The sequence below is a fragment of the Apteryx mantelli genome, chromosome 1 (genome assembly GCF_036417845.1).
Source record: "Apteryx mantelli isolate bAptMan1 chromosome 1, bAptMan1.hap1, whole genome shotgun sequence".
In the NCBI taxonomy this organism is placed as follows: domain Eukaryota; kingdom Metazoa; phylum Chordata; class Aves; order Apterygiformes; family Apterygidae; genus Apteryx; species Apteryx mantelli.
In genome coordinates, this window is record NC_089978.1 from 182,818,852 (window position 1) to 182,841,132 (window position 22,281).

Here is a 22,281-nt window from a genome sequence, read left to right on the forward strand (position 1 = left end):
GCAGTGTTTACTGCAAGACGGTGTCTTGAAGTGGTGGAATAGATGGCCAAGCCTTTTTAAAACTTGAGGTAGTACCATCGCCATCAGGCTCTTTTACCTCTGCTAAAGTTGAGATTTACCAGGCAAAAGATCATGTACTGATTTTTCAGGGGAACACCTGCTAGTTACTTAAGAATGAACACGGTACAATACAATGTTAAATGAAATGCATGTATAAAATATAGCAGGAATTATTTCCTGCTTCCAAGCTTGAGTCCTATAGTTGATACATTCATATGCATTAAGGCAGATGTCGGGCTAGAAACTCTTATCTGCCTCCAACCTAGATACAGAAGTTACTTAAAATACCATTTTCCTGATTTTAGAGTTTTTTTCAATTATAATAATAGCAGACAAAAGTACAGAAGTCACTGTAACCAACAGACTTAAACAACTTGCATACCATGTATTTCAACTTCTGCCTTATCTCAGGAGATGCTATTTATGATGATTCTTGAAGCCCAAAACTGGACAGAGGCATTTAAAAAACTGCTTATTTTATTTTCAGCTTTAGCGATTCATTTCTAAACAATCAGTAGAAAAAACAAGTAAAAAAGTAAACATTAGCTGCATTTTGTAAAACCACATTAAACTAATACAAGACTTAACACAAAGTTACCATATACCACTCAAATGCAATAAAAAGAAAAGTAACTACTCTGGTCTTCAAGCCTTCTTTTCCTTAAATTAAACCAGTAAGTATCCACAGATTTTAACTATAAAAGGGGAATCAAGTTTTCTTTTTCCTCCATTTATAAAATTGATTGCCACATACTTCAATCATTTGCAAATGAAATTCATGGATACATATAGTCTCAGTTATGGAATTTGAGAGAACACATACAGTTCCATGATGGAAGTCCTTGCATGTTCAGTATAGCCTCTTTATCAAGTCAACACTTGTCACATATCTTTAGACTGATCATCTTCTTCAAGTTTTCTAATTTCATTCTTTAAACAATTGATGGTTTCACGACTTGCTTTTAATCTTTCTTTAAGCTCAGCAATTTCAAAACTGGTTTTCTTTTTGGCAGCTTCCAGCTTCTCCCTGGTTTTTACTTCAAGATCTGCAACTGTGGTGGAGATAAAGAAAAATAAATACTGTAATGAAACCTTCCAATTATTAAAAATAAATATTTTTTAAGAAAATCACGACAGTAATTTAGACAGTATATGTCCTGAAAAAAACCTATTACTATTAGTCCTAGAGATTCAAAGATTCTCAGATACCATTCAAGTTCCAAGAGCTGGAATTAAAAAATAAAAATAAATAATGAAGTCACCGAACAAGCTTTTTTTTATTTAGCCCATCAGCCTTGCTGATGGAACTGTATAACTCACTAAAACACTTTCCACAGTAAAAACATATTTAAAGATCAAGTAAAAAGAAATTGACACGGTTACAGCAAAAGAAATGGACAAATACAAAGTACTGACAAATCAGCTCCCATACTTTGTTCCTTTTTCCATGTGCTGTAATGCTCTTCCTATTCTGTTTGGAGTTTGAGTCTATGGATCCAAAAGATCTAGTGGTGCTGACTTTGCTTTTACAAACATCCTACTAAGATTGCTTTATTGAGAAGTCCTAGTTCATTTTTATTTGTTCATGCAGAAGTTTTTGGAAAAGACTTGGTGATACTGGCCAAGGCAACAAATCTGCATGCACCATGGATATCCCTCCTTATCCCGTGCATTACATAACTATGGATTGTGAGATAGTACTAGATTAACAGTGCCAAAGAGATCCTGATTTTTTGTTTTAATCTGCTTCAGTAGCACATTTTAAGGAAACACAGACAAAAAAAAAAAAAATATATATATATATATATATATATATATCCACTAAAAAAAGTTAAGTCAGCAAGTAATTTCTATCTGTGCCCAGGAGAAACATGCAGAAATTTTACAAAAACATTTAAATTTGGACAAGACTTTCTTAAGTTTACATTTTTAAAAGTATTAAACATTTCCTATTTGCTACTCATAACCATAATGACATGCAATATAACAAAAAAATCCACCTTAAAACTGGCAGAACTGAGAGAGAAAGTTTACATAGTTCACATGTTCACACACCCTAATAGACACAAGGCAGACTAGAATCCTGAATTTATGGGGCCTCATTTTCATCTAGGTATTCAGTGCCTAAAAATATCCAAAGTTTGTTGTCAGGGGAACATGTAGACAAGCCAAAGGACAAATGGTTAAAACTATGGTATTAGAGTTTGTAACTAACAAGGTGGGATTTGGGCTCAATAAACATTATATTTGCTTTTGGACAGTAGAAAATAACAGACCAAATTCAGAAGATCAGGGATGAAATCATTACTACATGCATTATTTTATAAGTAAACGTATTTTCATCTGATTTCCTTAATTCCGTTGAAGATTCTGCTTTATGTTTAAAGACAGATTAGATAAGAAGGACACGAAGAACATTAAGCTATACCAAAAAAGTCTGTTATGAAATGACCTACAGTTAAAGAGTTAGATTGGAAGAGCTTACAGATACTACCCTTTATCCCCAAAGTGTTGCTGCTTTCACTATAATACTGAATGTTACATATTTCAGTACTAAAGTGTAATCCTTACCTGCAGGTAACAAACCTCCCACAGAGATAAACACACTTTTTATATCAAACATATTGGCCTGAATTTATTCCCTGTTTTAACTCATTTCAAAGATGTTAAACTAGGCATAGATCCTGCCATCACTCCTTATACTCTTAATCCATAATTACTTTACTTTCAGCAGGCCTACAGATCTAAAGTCTTTAAAAGTCTTCAAATAAGTATTACCACCTTTGCAAAAGTTGAAGCTTATTTCATGCAAAAAAAATCACTTTCTAGCAGCAGCCAAATCTGTTGTACTACTAGCACCACTTTTTTATTTCTAAATTTACTATATTATTAATTTGAACTTACACTCTGTTTCATGCTTATAAGCACCTAGTGTTAGTTGACGAGACGTTGTTAACAGCTGCTGCATCATTGCAGTAGGATCTTGAAATATCTAATAAAGGAGAAAAAGACACACGGAATCACTAACACACTTCAAAAGAAAGTGAGGATTACATTAGAAGTTTTCATACCATTTCATCGTAGAATTCAGAAACTACAGTTTTCTTCCCCAGGATGGCATTAGTATCAGACTGAAAAAGCTTCAGCAAATGATACAAGGTTACCTATACAAAGACAGATTTTTATTAACTTGACAACTGGAGAGAAATACAAAGTGTGTTCCAAATGGAAATAAATGCTACTTGTTCTTCCTACACAATTGTATAGGATTTAAAAATTTTTTAGGAATGAAAAAATAACTGTTCTATAATTTCAGTAGAATTACTTAAATTCAATATTCTTTGTTAAGCATGTCAGCTGTCCAAAGTCTGCTTGAAATCTGAAAAATGTCTGGGTGAGTGGAATCTAAAACAGAAAAAAAACAAAACAAACAAACAAAAAAAAACAAAAAAACCCCACACCCACACACCACTGGTTTAGGATTGATGTATAAAAACGTCTAAAAATACCTCCTTTTAAACATTTCCAAATAGAAGAGATGATTTAGTCTACAGACTTTGCCAGTAAATCAGTTAAAAAGTGCTTTCTAGGACCATATCATCCCTTCTCGTGGAAAACCAACCAAACAAACACCATCATAGTCTCTAAATGTTTTTTTCACTGAAATTTCTCTCTACAGAGAGCAGTTACTCTCCATTACTGTATTGTAAGTGACAGGAGATGGAAAAGAACACAAGCCCACTATCCGACTTCGGTGAACCTCTGACAACTCAGACTACAACCTGGGAAGAGGGCCGGTATGTGCAGCCAATAGTTGTGTCCCTTCCACGAGCAGACCTATGAATCACCATGGAAGAGATTCAGTCCTTACTTCCCCTTGATCCTTTCTGCCCAGGAAGGAGAGGACAGACAACCTCGCCATTTAATCTGGTTATTCCTGATTACACCCCCCATCAAAAAATTCTCTTAGCACTGTTTATGGCTTATTAAACTCCTTCAGATAACAGTGACTCAGAAGTAAATGAGTATGCACTATAAAGCTAAGTTGGAATGGAAAGGCTTCTAATTCTCAGCCTGGCCTGGTTCTAAACAGCCTTCTAAAAAGAAAAGCAAAGACAAAAACACCTGACCAACTGCAGGTCAGCTTGATCAAACTGCGAATGGAATTAAATTAAGACAAGTCAGGATGCAACAGACTATGATAATGCAGAAAGTCCCTTCTGGTCTAAGATCAGTATCTATTTATTCAAGAAAAAATTAATTCTAATGCTTTATACAACTGTAAGTGTCTTAATCTGGTTTTCTTAGGAAAGAGGCAAATAAAAACTTTGCTGCTTTTTGACTGATTTCGACCAAATCTAAGAGACACAAAAATCTTTAAGATACTTGAAATATTCTAATATCCTATAAGTAGGAAGCCACATTGCAGAGAAATCCTCAATAAGTGTTCAACCCAGATAAGGTGCAACATGTGTTCATGTATTAGGAAACATCAGAGAAACCAAGCACTGGAAGAGCCCCTAAGAATACCCTACCCAGCAGGAAAGCAGAGAAGTCAGAGAACATGGCCACCTATTAAATGCACTTCATACAAGAACAGGGCTTATTACTTCCACAGTCAATGGGATTTATTTTGACTAACAACACCCTACACCACAGCTTTAGACATACTGTCATAGTTAGTTAAGCATTATCAGAAATCTGAAAGAAACACTTACAGGTCTTTCATTTGGATCAATGAAAAAAATCTTAATGATTATTTCAAATTCACCCCAGCCTGTTTCAGTGATTTCATATGGTGGTTTGGTAACAACTGCAACAGGAAAACAGAAGTATTAATACAGATAACACAGCCTCAGTAGAACTAATCAAAATCCTAGTTCTAGAAATAAATGTCAAAATGCAAAACCTACCTCTTAAAGGATTCCCATAGCTTTCGTGTAACTTGAATTGAATTTTCTTCACATAGGCAGACATATCCTAAAACAGCAAATAAGTTATTTGTGATTATTTACACAACATACTGAACTACTGTTTATTTATCAGTCCTACACGCCTGTCATTTCTACTGGCATGGCCACCTTTAAAAACAGGGGAAAAAGTAAGCGTGTAAATCCAAGAGTTCATAATGCCACACGTCCTTCAATATTTTATCCCTGTGAATGTTCTACAGTTTCCCTTCCCACAAGAGAAATCACTCCAAAAACATAAAATGAAAAAGGTTTTTCCCCCCCTGAAAACTACCAGTCGATGCATTTCTTCACCTTCTGCCCAAATGTCCTTCTATCCTTTCATCAAGTTCTGGCTTCTTTTTTGAATCCTAATTCGTTTTTACAATATAGTGCTCTACTCCATAGTACTAGAGATTAAGGAAGTGCATTATTCCATAAGCATTTTCCTTCTCTATCACTGTAAATCCAAGATGACAACGATATTTCTTTATATAATCATAATAAGGCCAGTAACCAAGTATACTTTAAACACACACACACAAAAAGAGCAATTTTAGAAATAATCGCTTTTGCTTAACTTCGGGAAGTCTATTAAAGCTGCTTAAAAACAAGCACAAGTTTAAGCACCTACAAGACGGAGCAGATAAATCATGAAAAACAATATTTTTATTAATTTACTTATAATAGTTACCTAAAAACGAGAGCAATATTCAGGATCAATATACCCAAGCCACTCTGTGAAAGTGGTGTCGTCTACCTACCTCATTTCTGTAAGGCTTTACATAAACTGTCCATTGATGAGTGTGACCATCTTCTTCTCTTTTCTTTCCAAAATACCGCGCAACATTTCCATACACTATTGGCTTCACAATAGTAACGCCCTTCGGGGGGGGGGGGGGGGTAAAAAAAAAAAAAGTTGTTTAGCATTCCAGGAAAAAACAAAACAAAACAAACTCACTCGCTTTGAAAAGCGTGTATTTAATAGCTATTTTCAGCCCGAAGTACAGCGCTCTCTAGCCAAGTCTGCGGCTCAGCGGAGAAGCTGGAGCTTTCCCGGTCGCACCGGCCCGCGCTCCCGCCCGCGGCCGTTACCGGGCGGCTGCGGGCAGCTCGCACCTCCCCGCAGCCGTTACGGGGCTCCTCCCTTCCCCCCCGCGCCGGTGCCGTCGGGAGGGCACAGAGGCGCGGCGCCGCCCCCGCCCGCCGCACCTTCACTCTCCCCCCAGAGTCAGGCCCGAACTCAGCCATTCTCTTGAACATATTGCACCGGAGGAGGCGCCGCCCGAGCCGCGCCGCCCGCGCTCAGCCCCCCGCCCCGCAGCAGCGAGGCCAGGCCCAGGCGCAGCCCAGCAGCGGGGGCAGCCGCGGCGCCGGCCTCACGGCAGTTGCCCGCCCGTTACCGCCCATGCTCCCCCGCTTCCGGCAAGCGAGCTAACGTCACTACCGCGCGCGCGGGGAGGGGGAGGTGGCGGGGAAGGAGCCTCGGTCACGTGGGGAGGGCCGCCGCCCGCACCGCGGCCCAATGGGAGGCGCCGCAGGAGGGAGCGCGCGGGAGGGCGGCTCGCGCGCTCGGCGCTGCCGGTTTGCGCCGGCCTCGCGTTCGGTGGCGGCCGTTGGGGCGGGGCGGGCCAAGGACAGGCGGACCTTTTTCCCCCACCGAGATCCTCTCCTGAAACAAACGCTTTCCCCTGTCAAGGCTACTTCCGGCACTGGATAGGAGAGGCGGCTGCGGCGTTTGGCCAGAGCCTCTGTTTTCCGGCTCAGCGCGGCCTCCTGCGAAGCTGCTCTCCCTAGTACTGGGCCCAGCGAGGCGCTGGGGAGCCGGGAGCGCCAGCCCCACAGCGTGGCCGTCTCTGCCCCCTCGCAGGGCTTCTGCCTGAAAGCTCCTTACTAAGTTCAGAGGGTACGAATGGGTATGTGGGCACTGTGAGAAGTGCAGTAGCCTTACCTGCTCATTTGCTAGTATCTGACTCCCTCCACTTGAGAAATAATGTAGTTATAATAACATCTACGTATTACCTTGTTTAACCTGGCCTGTACAGAGGAAGGAAGTTGGAAAAAGTATAGTTGCCTGACATATTTGTACAAATTATCTGATGCTCAAAAGAGAAAGTATTTATGTGTCCATAATCAAGAACTACTTCTAAGGGTTGTGGATATGAAACTATACTAGCAGTAAAAAATAAAGTATATTAACCAACAGAAAGCCATTTGCAGATATTTTTAATGATTAATATATTTAAACTGTCAAGCAAATAACATCATAGCAAGATTTCAGTTAAAAGAGATTTGTGCTCATGTCTAAACATAGCAAAAATAACAACTAAGCTGTACTGAACACAAGCCAGGCTGTTGGATGGAAATATCAGCCATTTCATCAGCAAGGTATAAAATACTGACTCTTCATGAATTAGCTGTGTTGCAGTAATTCTCCTGAATTTTATTTTGATCATAATCAACTGTATAAAGAAGCATGCTGGAGAAACAGTTTGCTTTGTGTGAAAGCTCTTCATTCAAATGGAGGATAATTTCTGCTAAACATCAGTGCCTTATAGTCTGCAGCCTCTGATCCACTGGGAGACATCCCTTCCTTTGCAATGATTGCGCCATGCGACCCTGAACAGAGGAAGATCATGGCAATTAATGATGGCAAGCTCAGAAGTCAGTACAAAAGGGCTTTTCTTAGTAACTCTGATTTACATACAGAGCTAACTTCTGCAGAAGGTTTATATGCCAAGCAATTTGCCACTTCCCAAAAGTTTTTTACAAATTGGATAAAAACACACTGTATCCACTGCCTGCCTGCCTCTATCAATGACTTGCTTCTTTGTATCATGATTCAAGAAGAGGCAGAATAAAAAATCCCTGCAGTTTTTAATCAGAAGATCTGTCTTACCAATAAAAAAAAATGGTAATTTCCTTTATCTCCAGATGGAGGGGGCAATTCCTACTGTAAAAAGAGGATTTCAGTTCACCTCACTTCCCCTCTGAATTGTTCAGAGTATGCAAGAATACTGGTGTATAATGTAAAGAAATCCTAGGAGATAAGGGATTTGTCACACAGGAATTTAGACTCCAGAAACCCCAGATGTTCAACAATTGAAACAGTCCAGTTAGAAAAGTCCATCCTTCTGAGATATGGTAAATGAGTATTATATTCCACCAGAGGTAGGTGAGGTTTAGTCTTCTGTGCTAGATACAACCATTAAAGTTGGCCCTATACCACTTGCCAGCAAGTGGCATGGAAATTAAAACAAAAGTGCCAGCTTCAGAGATGACTTAACAAAACTGAAGGCAGCAAAACCTGAAGAGAGGCACAGTTAAGTATGCCTGATTTAGAAACTTATGGTAGACCTAAGGCTACAGGTTGGACTGCTCTTGCACTACTTTGTTCTGTGAGACTAGTAAATTTAAATAACTTGGCTTTGTTAAAGCAGATTAAGACTCTTACTCTTTGCTCTGCAGTCAATAAAATCAAAAGTAGTTACATTTATGACGTATTTATTTATGTCATATTTATTTAACAATGAATAGTTTCTCTTCCAGTCCAGTATTAAAAGCTTTTGGAATAGAAAGCTGAGACAATATTCATACTCTGCTAATATTGTTATGAAGAGTTTGATGCACATCATAGTTTTAAGAACATTGAGGATGCCACAGTTGTACTGTCTCATTGATCCTCAGTTTAGCTACTCAGCTTACATGTTTTAAATTGAAATATATATGCAAGCAACTGCTACAATTTGCTTGTTCTTTCTAAACTTGGTTATCTTAAAATGAGTGATATTCCCTCTCTTAATTGTCTGTGCTCTACAAATGCAGTTTAGCTTTTTTAACCCATTGAAACCTACCACGCATTCATGCCATTTTTATCGCTGACAACCTTCTTTGCGCAGTTTACAGATGCTGTTATGTCTGAGCTCAGCAATGCTTAAAAAGAGAAGCAGGAAAAAAGGTCAACATTTTTTTCCTTTTCATATTTTTACTTTAATAGTCTTCAAATACATCCTTAGATGTAACTCCCTGCCTAATCAGCTCTCATGAAGCAAAAACTCCCTACCCCTTTCATTGCATGAACTAGATCTCAAGTGGACAGTACTTCTCAGGGTATGAAGTATTATAGTACTTCTTTTTAATACAAAGAGAGTTGGCAAGACTGGCATTTGAGCCAGTGTTTTGCAAGGGGTCAAGCTCTCACTTCCTTCAATGTAAAATTAAATCTTCTCAGGTCATAACTACTAATTAATAACTGGATTCTATGGAAATTTTTTTGCTAAAGAAACATAAAGGTGGACAAAAAGGGCAATGTACTTCTTGCTGTAAAGAAACCTTTCCCTACCACACTGGAAATCATCTTTTTGAGGAGGAAAGGATGGGCTTGAATTTTGTTTTGCTTTGTTTTTAAAGTTAGGGCTATAACCAACCTTCACTTATCTATTTGCAACTGGAATGTGAAAGGGCAGCCCATCACAGTATCACCCATAGAAACATTATACTGAGCTCACCTGAGCATGGGATATTGCACCCATTTTTGGCCCTTGGGGTCCTACCATCATTGCACCACCAACGGCTGTTGATCTGTAAAATCCCGTAGTCGCTACTTCCATCACGGTTACGGTTTATGGCTCCTGTGTTGAAGCCGCTCTCAAATTTTGCTGTACAAACCCCTGTCAAAGTTCCATTTAAAAAACACAAACAAACAAACAAACAGAAGGATTATTACTTTTTTTTAATCTGGCTATGCACCCCATCTCATCTCTTTGTTAAAAGATGATTGCATAAAGAATGCATGTGACAGATGGGGTTTCTTTTATTCTAATCCAACTAAATATATATATTTTATATATATAAAAAACACACATGTAGCATGTCTTAGCTTCAAAATGTCCTAAGAAACCCCAGCATGGGATCTCTGCTCTTGAAATAAATTCAAATAGGCTTCTGTAAACTGCTTTTTTCATATAGAAGCATAAATCAAGCCCAACAAATATTACCACAGAAACAACTGGAAAAAGTACTACCACATCCAAAGCATAGCATGGTTCTGATTGTTTTTAATCAATGCCATCCTTTACCCAGGCAGCAATGAAGTTCAAGTAAGATTTCACAAAATCAACTTGGGAATCCAGTGCAGTGTTGGGGCATTTTCACCACCGTTAATGTCCTGATTTTTACTTCTAAGGGTGCAAATGCAGACAACGGGAATGGGAATAAACATCTGCCAAAGGTTATGCTGCTTTGTCTTACAAGAGCCATCTCTGGAGAGCAGAGGTACTCTCCGGTGTATCGGGGGTTTTTTTGGCTCCTGTCCATATGAATGTGGGTGGCCTTGGTACACATATCTGGTGGGATGCTGACCTGGCAGACAAACTTTGGCTGGTAGGGTATTCTCTGCAGGGGCAGCTCCTGTGACACTTTGAAGCTTGCAACAGCCACAGCAGGTAAAGCAGGTCTCAAAGGTAGCCCCCTGAGGGTGCCTTTGGCAAACAGTGCAGACATAGCCAAACAGAGCTGCTCATGTTGCTCTGCCGCGAGGCACACTCCTCTGAGATTCTCTGCACAATTATCTTTAGCAAGGTTTATTTCAACTACTTGTACATGTCACTGACCAAAGCAGAAGCAGTGGTTTTGGTGAGGGACCATGATCAGGGCTTTAGCATTCCCTTCATGTGACTTAACTGCCCTATTTTGTCCCATTTACATGTCACTGTATCTGTGTTAGGGCAGCAAAAAGGAGGAAGGACGGGGACAGTGATTCTTTGAAATGTGGACATCATGCAGTCAAAATGTGGATCACTCTCCAGAGTCTGGATCAGAAAACTTGTACGCTTCCCTTAAAAGGAAATCGGTTTAACGATAGTCTATTATCACTTCCCATCAGAGAAAAGAAGTCTTCACCCTTCCCCTCACCTGAGGACACTACTTGTCTCTAGGAGCCTCTTTTTCTTCCTGACTGGCCTTTCCAGAACAGCCTGACCAGTGTCTCTTCTCTTCCATTACTATTTCTAATAATCCACACCAAACAACCCTGGAAGTATTCCTGTTGATGCTCCCTCTGCTAACAGTGCCTGCTACCTGGCCTCCTGTCTTGTTCTGCGCTCCCAGTCCTGTTTGCTCTACAGCTTTATCTTCCTGCTCTGGTCCAGCAGTCATCTCAGAATGGAGGACACAAAAGAGACAACTGTCAGAGAAAGGTACTGAAATAAATAAAAGCAGTGCAGTCAGGGGTTGGGGCGGTGTGATGAAAAAGGCTCATTGCAGGAAAAGCTTCTTGATGATGTTAGTTTTATTAAACTGTGGAAAAATGACAGGGAAAGAAATGGTAAAGAGAAAAGTTGCAGACAATACCTTCAGTCTGTGCCAGCCGAGATGGACTAACCCAGTGGGCTCTTAACTTCTAAATTCCAGCATTCACACAGGCCTGCTCCCTTCAACAAAGTTTGTTAAATGGTAATTCCTACCCCATACACCCCCTGGAAATCATAAGACAGCAGACTTACAGTGTGCCAGGCTGTATCCCCTGAAGTTATCCAGTCCAAGACGCTTCATAGCTGCTGCCAGCTCACACCTTCCATAGATTTTGCCCTGAGCAACCAGGGGTAGGAGGCAAAAGCCAAGGATTAGCAAAGATTTCATGTTGTCAATGTACTATGCACAGTCTCTAAACACTGAGATTGCAGGCCCTCCTGCATTTGTCTCTTTTTTTAACCTTTCCCCACCCCCTTTTGTTTCCTCTTCCTCTGCTCTGTAGTAATCCAAAACACATCATCTTAGTTATTTGGGAATTTCCCAATACTTACAGCATCCCCCCAAACATGTCAAATTTCTTATACTCTGTGGAAACCACCTTAGCATAGGAGGACAGAGTAACATTATGTCAGAAGAATCTTGTTTAAATTCTGTCCTAATATCTACTGAAAAGGGAGTTGGCTATCTAAACTCAGCTACTCAGATTTGTTATCAGATATTATCAATATCGAAGTCCTGTTCTTATTGCATAGTTACTGTTCTTTATAAATTTATCACCATTAACTCCCTAACAAAAATAGCCTTAGTAGATGAAGAAGTTTTAATTGGCACGATTACTAAACTATTCTCTGACTCTGCAAAGGTGGTTCTTCTAGTCAAGGACTGAAATATGTCAATATATCATTCGTATATCAATATGAGTAAACTTGTCATGCTGCTTGCTATGTGTTCCTACTAAGTGTCTGAAGCAAAGCTGGTTTAACAGGGATGTGGATGTAGTGGGGCTGTGGAGCCATTCACTAGTGAGACGGACTGCAGAGTGCATCGAGCAGGCGTATTTGGGGAGGAAAGATGCAGATGCAGCCTCCTTAACACCCCTGATGAATCAGTCCTTGTCTAAGATCTCCCCAAATGATGAAGCATGAAATACCCTCTGCACTAGCCACCAGTGCCTATAGTATTGTTCTTGCTTTGATGATAGAACTAATATGAGCATGTAGGTGGATTTTATAGCTAACCTGGAAAACCCTGAGGTTCAGCTTGTACAGTTCATTCAGTGGGCATAGGGAAACTGAACCACCAAAAGCAGATAAATGACATTCAAAGTGGGCTGTTTTTTACTAGACTTTGAAATGCAGTTCTTCAGATCTTATCTGACCTCTGTTGAAGGCAGTAAGTAACTAGGCAAAGGGACACCTAAATACCATAGCTTTGTAGTAAAGGTCTCTCTCAGCCTCTTCATGATAAATACAGCTAAAACATTTAGTCTTCAGATCTAGATTTGCCTCATTTTTTTCATCCTCTCATTTTAAGTTGACTTTAGTAACCAGAATTATTCAGTTACCAACAGGGAAGAAACAAAAATCTTAAGAAACTCCTGTCTTGCAATCCACAATTAGCGGAAATTAGTATTTCTAAATACCTATATAGAAATGTGTGGCTTTCTGTTGGTCAGACAGAAATATTCATAGTTACTTCCTCATTCTCCTACCAGCAGCCTAACAGTCACCTGTAGTTGTACTAACCCTGACTTATCTGTTTCTTCCACTGCTGAGTACCAGATTGGGGTACTTAAAACCATTCTTTGAACTTTACACAGCACAGCTGTTAGAATACTCTTCTGGAACAGGAGACAGTCTTATACCTATAATGTGATATTTTTTATATTAGGTGGAACCATGTCAACAGGAGAAAGCAAGAGACCAACTCTGGAATTAAATAGTCTTTAGAACATGGGCTTTTTTAGGTCCCCCCCCTCATGCTTGACTTTCAAGGGCGCTCTGACTGAACTAGTGTTCAGCTAGAACATTTCCAGTACGAAGGGCCCTACACAAAATAGCTCCTCCCTTTGTGGTATGAAGGCACTCTCCTGAAACAGCTGGGTTTAAATTTGTACTCCAGATCAAGAAAAAAGAGAGATCCTAATGTGGATCTGAATTACTTACTTATTCCTTCTCTTCATGATTTGTTCAAAGCCTGGTCTAGTTCATACAGAGTCCAAGTGTTCTGGACAGGCTCAAAGGATTAAATCTTTGAAGCAAGACACAAGGAGAAATGCTTACATTGAAAGTCCCACTAGGATCTAGACACAAGCAGCAAGGCACCATTGAAATTTAGTTGAACCCACAATACACAGTGGCAGAAAGGATGTTTCAGGAGCTTCAGCAGTTTGGCATCCAGTACTTTAGACATCCCCTGTATGGTGCCACAGCTGAGTGGGTCTGTAGGGGATCTGCATTTGGGACCTGGAAAAGTAAAGTGTCAGCAGGATTCCCAAGTCCCTTTGCTAAGGATTTAGCTTTGAACCTTCTGCGCCTGTCACTGCAACCAAGGGCTGGAGCTTGCTCCCCTCAAAGCCCCCCTGCACCACTGGGGGCAGAAGGTACTTCTTCTCCCCAGCTCGCTTCTAAGCCCACGTCCAGAATACCAGTTGGTTCACTTTTGTTATTTTAGAGAGCTCATTACGCAAACTTTAATGAGCCAAGCCTGTGGCTACAAAGAGAAGCTACAAAGAGAAGCAGTACTCTCCAGGCAATGCCATTGTCAGTCAAGAGAGCCAGCAGCTACACTGTGCAAACATTTTAGATGGGATCATTTCACCAAACTTTGGACCTCTAGTAAGTAGGTGTTCACATCCAAACTAGACATCTATTTTAGGATGAGATAAATCACACCCTAAAAGACCTGACAGACAATTAAATTTGGTCACATGATCCCCCCCCTTTTAAACAGCGTAAAACTATACGAAAAATGTTATCCACACAGCAGTATAGTGAGGGAAACAACAGTCAAGAAATAATTTTAAATATGAAATTTAGGTGTTTAGTCTGACCATCTAATCTCTGAAAAGTACTGTGTGGAATTCTTCCTTGTACGTGAAGATCTATAAACCTGTGTAAGCAGAGATTGCTTCACTCATTACTGACTATGGCCACATACAGGAAGGTATGCCTTTAAACTGCAGCCCACAGCATAACAGAAGGAAATATCTTGCCTCTTGTGAAAGTGAATAACCATAGCCCAAGTGGTTATTTGATTCCTGTTTGAACTAACACAGTAATTCCTATAAAGTCTGCTGAAACTGCAAGGTATTGCAAACATTTTTATGTTTGCATTATGTAGCCATAATGCATTTCTTGTTAAATTGCTTAAGGGTGACCCCTCCATCACCCTGCCCATACCTGCTTAAATGCAAAGTAAATAAATCCCAAACTTCCCCCACACACCCCATCAGCACCTTTTCGATGGCCTGTCACCGGGTACCCTTTTACCTCTGCCTCAGAGGTGACCCCTTCAAGCTCTTTCACTGCCTCTCAGCCCTTCCTCACAGCAGCAACAGTGCAAAGGAGAAGACTCACTGTAGCAATTGCAGCAGGTGCGGTCCTGGGCCCTTTCGGCTGATCCCTTCTTTGTTGATATTTAGCAGGCAACTGCATTCCTCTTGTTTCTTCCCACGGCTGGATTTCCCCTAGCCCATACCTGCGGTCAGGAGAGGGAGGGGGTCTCCACCAGCAGGAAGCAGATACCTCCTCTGGCCCTTAGGAGGTGGGTTAGTGAGCAGCAGTGGTGGGAAGCAGGGCTCCATGCTCCCTCCTCAGGACCATTTATGCCAATTCTGAGCTGGGGTTGGGAAGACACTGCTGAGGGAAAGCTTTCGGGACACCAGGAACTGGCAAGGGAAGGGGCTGGGAAGGGCCAGTAGTGCCATGTCTTAAGTGATACACCCCCAAAGAGAAATTTCCTGGGGGCAGTTGTCACTGCAATGGCAAAACACACAAAGTATGGTAGCTCTCAGAGTGACCACGAGCCATTTCACCCCTGCTGTCAGAAAAGGCTGCATACTGACCAGAGGTTGCATCATTTCTAAGAAGGGGATTGACAATACAGGAGTACACTTGTAGAGCTGTTTTAAAAATCCCATGTGCGGATAGAGAAAGATCTTTAGAGCTTCTGTACTCTCTTACTGTAGAAATAAAACCAGGTATTTATTAATTTCAATTTTTATAACCGATTTATAAGCAAGTTATCTTTCCTACTCAAAAAAAATGAAAAACGTCTTTTCTCTCTGTTTTTCTCTATTTAATGAAAAGTAAAATTTTCCTTCATGAAGGGTTACCTCTGTCTAAGAAAGATTCTGTTCTGCTCATCATAACTGCTGTAAAAAGTTGTTATGGGAGAAGCTGAAGATATGGCTAGCTGTAGACATATTTGATAGCATAAAAATTCTTAAATAGTTTGAGAATCCAGGGTAAGCACATTGGCTGTAAATTTCTTCTGGAATAATGATCGCTTAAAGTAATTAGCAATAATAACATTTTAAATGTCATGTTAAAACATCAACATTTAACATCCCATTTGTGCCCCTCAGAACTATTATTTCAGGCTGTGTAGAAATTCTGGAAAATAACCCTGCAATGATTCACATTTTTAATTCTTTTACAATATGATTTTTCCTGTGAAAGCTAGAAGAGGTTTTGGGGGGAGCTATAGAAAGAGTTTTTGTCTGTCCTTCAGTGAACACTCAGAAAGCTGAAGCACTGTTATTCAGCAAAGCACTGATTAAAATTTACAATATTTATGGACAAATCCACAGAAATTTATCTCCAGCTATAGTCACAGCTGGGAAATAACTGATTTTCTAGGTCTTCTATATTGTTGTTCCATTTTACGTTTTGACCTGGAAAAAAGCCCCAACCTACCCCCAAAAGAAGTAAAACTTGAAAAAGTCACCTTTCTTCAAGTTTAGGTTGATTCTGTGGATATGAAACATTTTGTTCAGAATATGCTTTTGTCAAGCTTGAATGAGCGCATTCACTACCCCCAAATACTTAGAGACACTCCTGTGTCTGAAGCTAAATAGTATTTTCCAGCCTATATTAATATTAACAATGAATGGAAGAAGGCACTTTCTCCTTCATTTCTTTAGAGTGTGGGGAGGGAAGCAGAAGAGGAGAAATTGCATTTCACTTATTGCCAGCCAGTTACAGTATAACCCTCTTACCATGAGAACACTAAGTAATGGTATCTTAGCTAGGAACAGCTTTCTATTTCAAAAGCTGCACTTAAAGAAGCCTAATATTATATGCATAGTATCTGACCGTCTTTCAGACTCTGAGTCTATGGTTCTCTGGAATTATATACCTTCTTTTGTAGGTGTGTCAGCTTCCCCTGTGCCAAGAAGAACTCTCCTCTTCTTTGGTATTGAAAATGCTTCTGAGAGCATTAAAAAGACAAAGAACAGAAAGGCAATTCTACCTTTACACACACACACACAAAAAAAAAACCTCATAAAAAACTTGATCATTAAAGTACTTTAGTCAGTAGATACTTGCCTTGGATCTAGCAGATAAATCCTTGACTATGTTGGAGGGTTGGACTTAGATGATCTCCAGAGGTCCCTTCCAACCTCAACCTCTCTGATTCTGTGAAAAGCTTATCTATTGTAAACAATGGAGAAAACTGAGTATCCCATTTGATTACAGGATCTACGAGACCACAATGCGAGGCTGCAGCGGGCAAGATAATTCCAGTAAATAGGTTAAATGCTAATGCTGCCATACAAACTCTGATAAGACCTCATCTGAAATATGGTGAATATTTCTTTTATAGGAAGATATATTCTCTCCTGTTACAGGAAAAATGAACTGAAATACAAAATGCAAATGGGGCAAGTGGGCAGAACAGTCTGTCCTAAAGAATGGAAGAGCCTTACTAAGCTTACCAAAATAAAGACAGAGGAACTATAACTAGTTGCTATGAATGCCTTAAGAGGTTAAATACAACGGGGAGGGGACGATTTAAAGTAGAGAACGATATTGGCACAAGATCAAATGAATATAATCTGGCCAAGAGGAAATTCAGGGGGCAACTTAGGAAGTTTGTAACCATTGGAAGAGTGAAATAGTGGGATAGCCTTCCAGTAGGAACAGCAGAAGCAAAAACACCAGACAGACCCTACTGGGTTTTAAGATGAGTCTCAGAAGGGGTTATAAAATGTGGTTAGCTGCCACAGTACTGAGCTGAACTTCCTATCCCAGGCTATATTCCTTAGTCTTATGTTGCTACTCAGTTAGCTCAGTTTATCCTGGGGCCTTGCAATGAAGTATGCAAGGCTAAAGTCGTCCCCCCCCACACACACACGCACCCTTTTTACCTTTAATCTGCTGTGTTGGACATAACTTGTTATAGATAGGAGAACAGGAGAGAAACAGACTTCCAGTTTTTTAAGCCTCACACAAGGATTTGATCACCAAAAGAACACCATATTAATAGATTCATTGTTTGAATGTTCACAGGTGTGAATGTTACTACCAGCACGGAACCACATTTAAGGAAAAAAAAAAAGTGGCAGAACTAGAGAAAATGGCACTGAACACATGTGGGAATAAAGGAAATCGTGTCAAAAGTGGCAGTCTTCAAAGCAGCTGCTTTCAGGGTCACAAGGAAGTAGTGGTACAGGGTCAGCTACAGGGCAGAAAACCTGATCTCTATAGGAACAACAGCAGAATGAAAAAATCTGCACAAGATGGCATGGAAAGGCCTGGAAGTAGATGGGGTTCTTTAAGCGAGACTGTTACCCAGGTTCCTACCTGTAGTGGAAGGAAGGGCTGAGCAGCACCACGCAGTGTGGTAGATGGTGTTAGTGCCCGGTGAGGCTGGGAGAACCCCAAAGAAAAGGGCTCCTGGAGCCTGCTTCTGCCAACCTATTTTGGGGGCTAATGAACACAGCCTGCCACCACTAGGCAACTGCTAAGCACAACCTCCACCCAAGCAGGCAGTTTAGGTGAAGTATGTGGTGGTCTTAAAAGAAATGACCCATGAAAGATCAGAAAGTTGGCTACTTCTGCCATAGTTTTAAAACTCCTGCTGAGTTTTCATACTCAAAAAAGTGTCCTGGTTGTGCAGCTCAAAGCATCTAGCTACCCTGGTACTCTGCATTCATTGTGAAGCACTGTGCCTGCTGGCTCCTGAGCCAGAACCACCGGGGCACAGAACAACATGCTCCAACCACACTAATGGGTATGTGGCTACATATGGTCACAGCCATGGCTGGTTCCTGGTGTCAGCAATGCATCCAAAGTGATAAGGCTTACAAGCTGCGTGTACAAATCTGGGACTGGTTTTCTTCAGCTAACAAACTTTACTTTTTGTTTGCCGCAAACCAGGATAATCTGGAAATCTGCAGGTCGTATCCTGAGACAGGAATAATACAAGACATAATTACTGATATGAATGGGGAAATATGAGAAACTGGAAATTATTTGTTGCACATTGACTGTACTACATGACACCAAGAGCTGGGACACTCTTCATCTGACTGTCTTCCTTACATTTTAAAACTCCCTCAGATACAAATGCACACAGGCATGACCTGTTTGATAAATAAAGAACAACTTCCAACTCAAGACTTTGCGCAAAACTGTATGACTAGGCTTTCTAACATAGATTAGGTAAACTGAAGACTTAATTCCAGAATTGTGGTTGTATATTTGCTAAATTTTTGAAGTTAAAAAGAGGTAGCCACATTTTCATCTTCATAAGGGGACTACATATAATCTCAGAGGTGTTAATCTTGCATGAGATTCATTTAAGTATTTCCTCAAACTTCTTACAGTATCCTAGAAAGAACTGAATAAGTGGGGGAAGAGGCCTCCTGCTCCAAGAAACAGGCACAGCAGGAGGTAGCACGAACCTAGCTCCAGGAATGAACACTATACTATCACCTCTCCTGCCAGCCCCTGCTGGTTTTAACAGACTATTAATTTAATTAGGTGGTAAAGCTTTTTGTTTTTGGTAACTTGCCAGTTTTCTATTCTAAATAAAGAGCTGAATTTATATAAACCCTACCCTGTTCCTCAAAAATGCACCCAAGCCCCTCATAGTTAATAATCCACACTGGTTATTGCTGTAATTATAAGCAAAAGAATGCTGAAGGAAGTGACAATGCAGAGGTAAGGGTTTTATTTCTAAATTCCTTTTGAGTAAAAGGCATAAAATTACTTTTTTTTTTTCAAAATAACTGAATGGAATATAGGGGATAATTGTTAAAATTGGGAGGTCACAGCAGGGATCCCACATGATAGAAAATTTTTATGTTTCTGAAGTATCATACTGTTACTGCTGCGGAAATAAAAAGTGAGAACATTTTACAGGACTCCAGCTGAGATGGAAGCCAGCCAGTAGATAGTTTTGACCATTAGGGAGAATTTATACTAAAACAGAGAAGCTCAAAACACAGGTTTTCTTGTAGAGAGAAATGGTAGAGTTAATCATTCCCATCATTTTTTATAGCTGCTAATAAAACATTGACCTTCTCTGGCCCTTTTCATTCAAAGTGCTTTATACAGTATATTAAAAAACATCCACAACACAATTCAGACGTTATTTCCAGCAGTTTCTTCTATAACACTCAGTTGGCTGTTCTAATTTGTTCAACATTTTTGTTACTATGGGTCTTTAAGAAAATGGGAGCTGCAAACCATGTTGTAAAGATTCCAGGCTAAATGATTTAGGAAAGTGAGAATGCAGTTTTAATTATGTATAGGCTCCAATTAACTTTTTGAGGTTGGAGCCCAAGTCCCTTACAGCCTAATCCATGAATAAGGATTCTGTTTGGGATGAATGGTCTCTGTTCGAGTCCCCTCTCAGCAGTGCACCATTGTAACATACCCAGGTAGGGCCACATATTTTGAAGTGAAGCACAGTCTGCAGATTGTGAAGGGTGAAGGCAGCTGTCTGTCCATCAAAAATGAGTAGATGGCTAAACGGGGGAAGGGGACGCCAGGGAGTTTTAAGCATCAGTTCTGAAATACAGCAAAGTCTGTAGAACCACGGCTGCACCTCCCGGCTCTTTCCAAGGCAAACACCGCCTGTTCCACATGGAAACCCACCCATCCTCTGCTACTTTTCAGAAAAGCGTTTGTCAGAGCAACTACAGCCAACATTTTCTCCTCCTACATGGATATTATCTTTCAGTGTTTTCTGTATCAATGGAATGCTTCTGAGTATTAAAATATTTTTCACTTCACATTTAAGTGTACTATATAGGAAAGCATATGCAGGAATTTAACAATAGTGCACTCAAGGGCATTCAAAATAATACAGAAAAAATAAGGTAAGAAACAAACTTTTTAATGAGGTGTCAGAACAACGAAAAAAGTATTTAGTGGAAGAAGGGGAAGAAGCGACTGCCATCTTCTTAAATCTAGGGCAGCTGGGGATTACCAAATCTAATTTTGCTGCATAGCTCATATAACTCTTAAGGAGAGGGATATAAGGGATAAGTGACTAATGGACGGACATCACAATTTAGGCAAACAAGGATCTCAGACATACAATTGTACTCATTTATCCAAAGCCTCATTAGTCAAACAGGTGCTAGAAGAAATATTTTTAGATGGGCTGATTAAATCTAAATCTTTTCCTCTAAACTATTCAGCTTTCAGTCTCTTGCAATTCTGTTTTTAACAGATCAATTCTCCACATATTCTTTCCCAGAAAACACATATTTGAAATACAGGCTTTAAAACAAAAATGCCCAACCCCTAAGAACTACTTTTACAGGCTTCCTTTTTACCTAAATCTCAAAAGCTATATGCACTAAAGAGGGGACATGCGACAACCCACAGGCAAACAGAAGCTGAAGAATCTTTCAGTTCTTAAGATTATGAAGCAATAAAGAGAGGTTTTTTTCAGACCACTAGATGGCAGGAGGAGACTTTCAGAGCACTTCCGAGCCTTCCCAACACTTTGAACGTGTTCTTCTTTGTGTGACAGAACAACTCGGGGCCTAAAGTCACTACAAATACATAGGACAGAAAGATGAAACCTAGTCGATGAGTACTAGGGCCAAGTAGATTCAAGTGTTTCAGAAAACATGTTCAGCAACATATATATATATATATATATATATATATATTTTTTTTAAAAAAACCACTTGTTGTTTGCACCGGGTCATTTCTGCAATCTGCAAAATGGACAAACTCTGGGAAGACATTCACTCTTCCAATGGTTTTCTGTTTCCATTTCCTACTTACACAGCTGGCAGAAGGTTTATAAGACTTAGAGTTAATGCAGTCTGATAGGAAGCAGAGTACTAATATGGTTTTCCATAAATTGTTCAGAAGGGATGAATAAGCAGAACCAGATAATTAAAAATGGATAGCTGTCTTCTACCCACAAAGGAAAGACCTATATTTCAACAAACAAACAAAAAACCCACACTCTGTAACTGCTTATACACCCTCCCAGGAGTTTTTTTTTTTTTTTTGGGGGGGGGGGTGGTAAGCAGAAAAAAGGCAGAAAACTTTTTACCAGTTCCTTCAGCTCCACATACCTTAATTTGTTTTAGCCTTAAAAGCACGGACTGGCATCTCCACTGTTTTCCGTGATGTGAAACATATTATGTTATGTGGCCAGGAGAAGGGGAGAGTCTCCTCTCTGGCTCAATTCCAGCTCAAACTTTGACCAGCTAAAATTTCATCTGGTCCTTTTAGCCCCAGTCCTTCTTTCTCCCTTGTCTGGCTGACAGCAGCACACCATTGAAAATAAACTTCCTTCCACAGGCTGCCATGTATCACACCACTTTTGCCTCTTTCACAAAAGCCCTCCTTCCACCTCCCACCTACAAAAGGAAATATATTCTGACCTTGCTCTCACTTTGGCCTCTTTCTCTGTTGTTTTTCTAGTGTTGCTCTCTTGCACATTTCCCAACAAGTTATTTTTCTTGGATGTGAATCAAATTTCTTGTATCTCCACCTCCAACCATTTACTCAAATTTTTCAAAAGCCATTGCTTTTTA

The 22,281-nt window shown here is 40.1% G+C and overlaps 2 protein-coding genes across 6 annotated transcripts; both read right to left on the reverse strand.

Annotated features, from left to right (window-relative positions):
* Nucleotides 1-519: 519 nt before the first annotated feature.
* On the reverse strand, nt 520-6,363 carry YEATS4 (YEATS domain containing 4). 2 transcript variants are annotated; one of them, XM_067313535.1, is made up of 7 exons: nt 6,222-6,363; nt 5,774-5,893; nt 4,974-5,040; nt 4,779-4,873; nt 3,132-3,224; nt 2,965-3,052; nt 520-1,112 (listed from the first exon to the last, which is right to left on the reverse strand). In XM_067313535.1, exons 1-7 carry the CDS (start codon nt 6,270-6,272, stop codon nt 943-945), a joined length of 684 nt encoding a protein of 227 aa, XP_067169636.1. In that variant the 5' UTR covers nt 6,273-6,363; the 3' UTR covers nt 520-942. The 2 variants fall into 2 exon arrangements, with proteins under 2 accessions (XP_067169636.1, XP_067169645.1); XM_067313544.1 differs by lacking the exon at nt 3,132-3,224.
* Nucleotides 6,364-7,229: 866 nt separating this feature from the next.
* On the reverse strand, nt 7,230-16,872 carry LYZ (lysozyme). 4 transcript variants are annotated; one of them, XM_067313570.1, is made up of 8 exons: nt 16,814-16,872; nt 16,623-16,694; nt 15,328-15,444; nt 14,840-14,960; nt 11,513-11,597; nt 9,518-9,679; nt 8,864-8,942; nt 7,230-7,628 (listed from the first exon to the last, which is right to left on the reverse strand). In XM_067313570.1, exons 4-8 carry the CDS (start codon nt 14,915-14,917, stop codon nt 7,562-7,564), a joined length of 471 nt encoding a protein of 156 aa, XP_067169671.1. In that variant the 5' UTR covers nt 14,918-14,960; nt 15,328-15,444; nt 16,623-16,694; nt 16,814-16,872; the 3' UTR covers nt 7,230-7,561. The 4 variants fall into 4 exon arrangements, with proteins under 4 accessions (XP_067169671.1, XP_013802729.2, XP_013802730.2 ...); XM_013947275.2 differs by having other exon boundaries at nt 14,840-15,444; XM_013947276.2 differs by lacking the exons at nt 16,623-16,694; nt 16,814-16,872 and having other exon boundaries at nt 14,840-15,641.
* Between the last annotated feature and the right edge of the window lie 5,409 nt (nt 16,873-22,281).

What these genes read in the sequence shown, in the direction of transcription:
- YEATS4 (XM_067313535.1), bottom strand. Translation starts at nt 6,272, where the DNA reads ATGTTCAAGAGAATGGCTGAGTTCGGGCCTGACTCTGGGGGGAGAGTG. An exon ending in ACTCTGGGGGGAGAGTGAAG is followed by an intron (nt 5,894 to 6,221) that starts GTGCGGCGGGCG and finishes CCCCCCCCGAAG; the next exon opens with GGCGTTACTATTGTGAAGCC. An exon ending in TAAAGCCTTACAGAAATGAG is followed by an intron (nt 5,041 to 5,773) that starts GTAGGTAGACGA and finishes TTGCTGTTTTAG; the next exon opens with GATATGTCTGCCTATGTGAA.
- LYZ (XM_067313570.1), bottom strand. Translation starts at nt 14,917, where the DNA reads ATGCAGTTGCCTGCTAAATATCAACAAAGAAGGGATCAGCCGAAAGGG. An exon ending in GGGATACAGCCTGGCACACT is followed by an intron (nt 9,680 to 11,512) that starts GTAAGTCTGCTG and finishes GAACTTTGACAG; the next exon opens with GGGTTTGTACAGCAAAATTT. An exon ending in GTGCAATATCCCATGCTCAG is followed by an intron (nt 8,943 to 9,517) that starts GTGAGCTCAGTA and finishes TCTCTTTTTAAG; the next exon opens with CATTGCTGAGCTCAGACATA.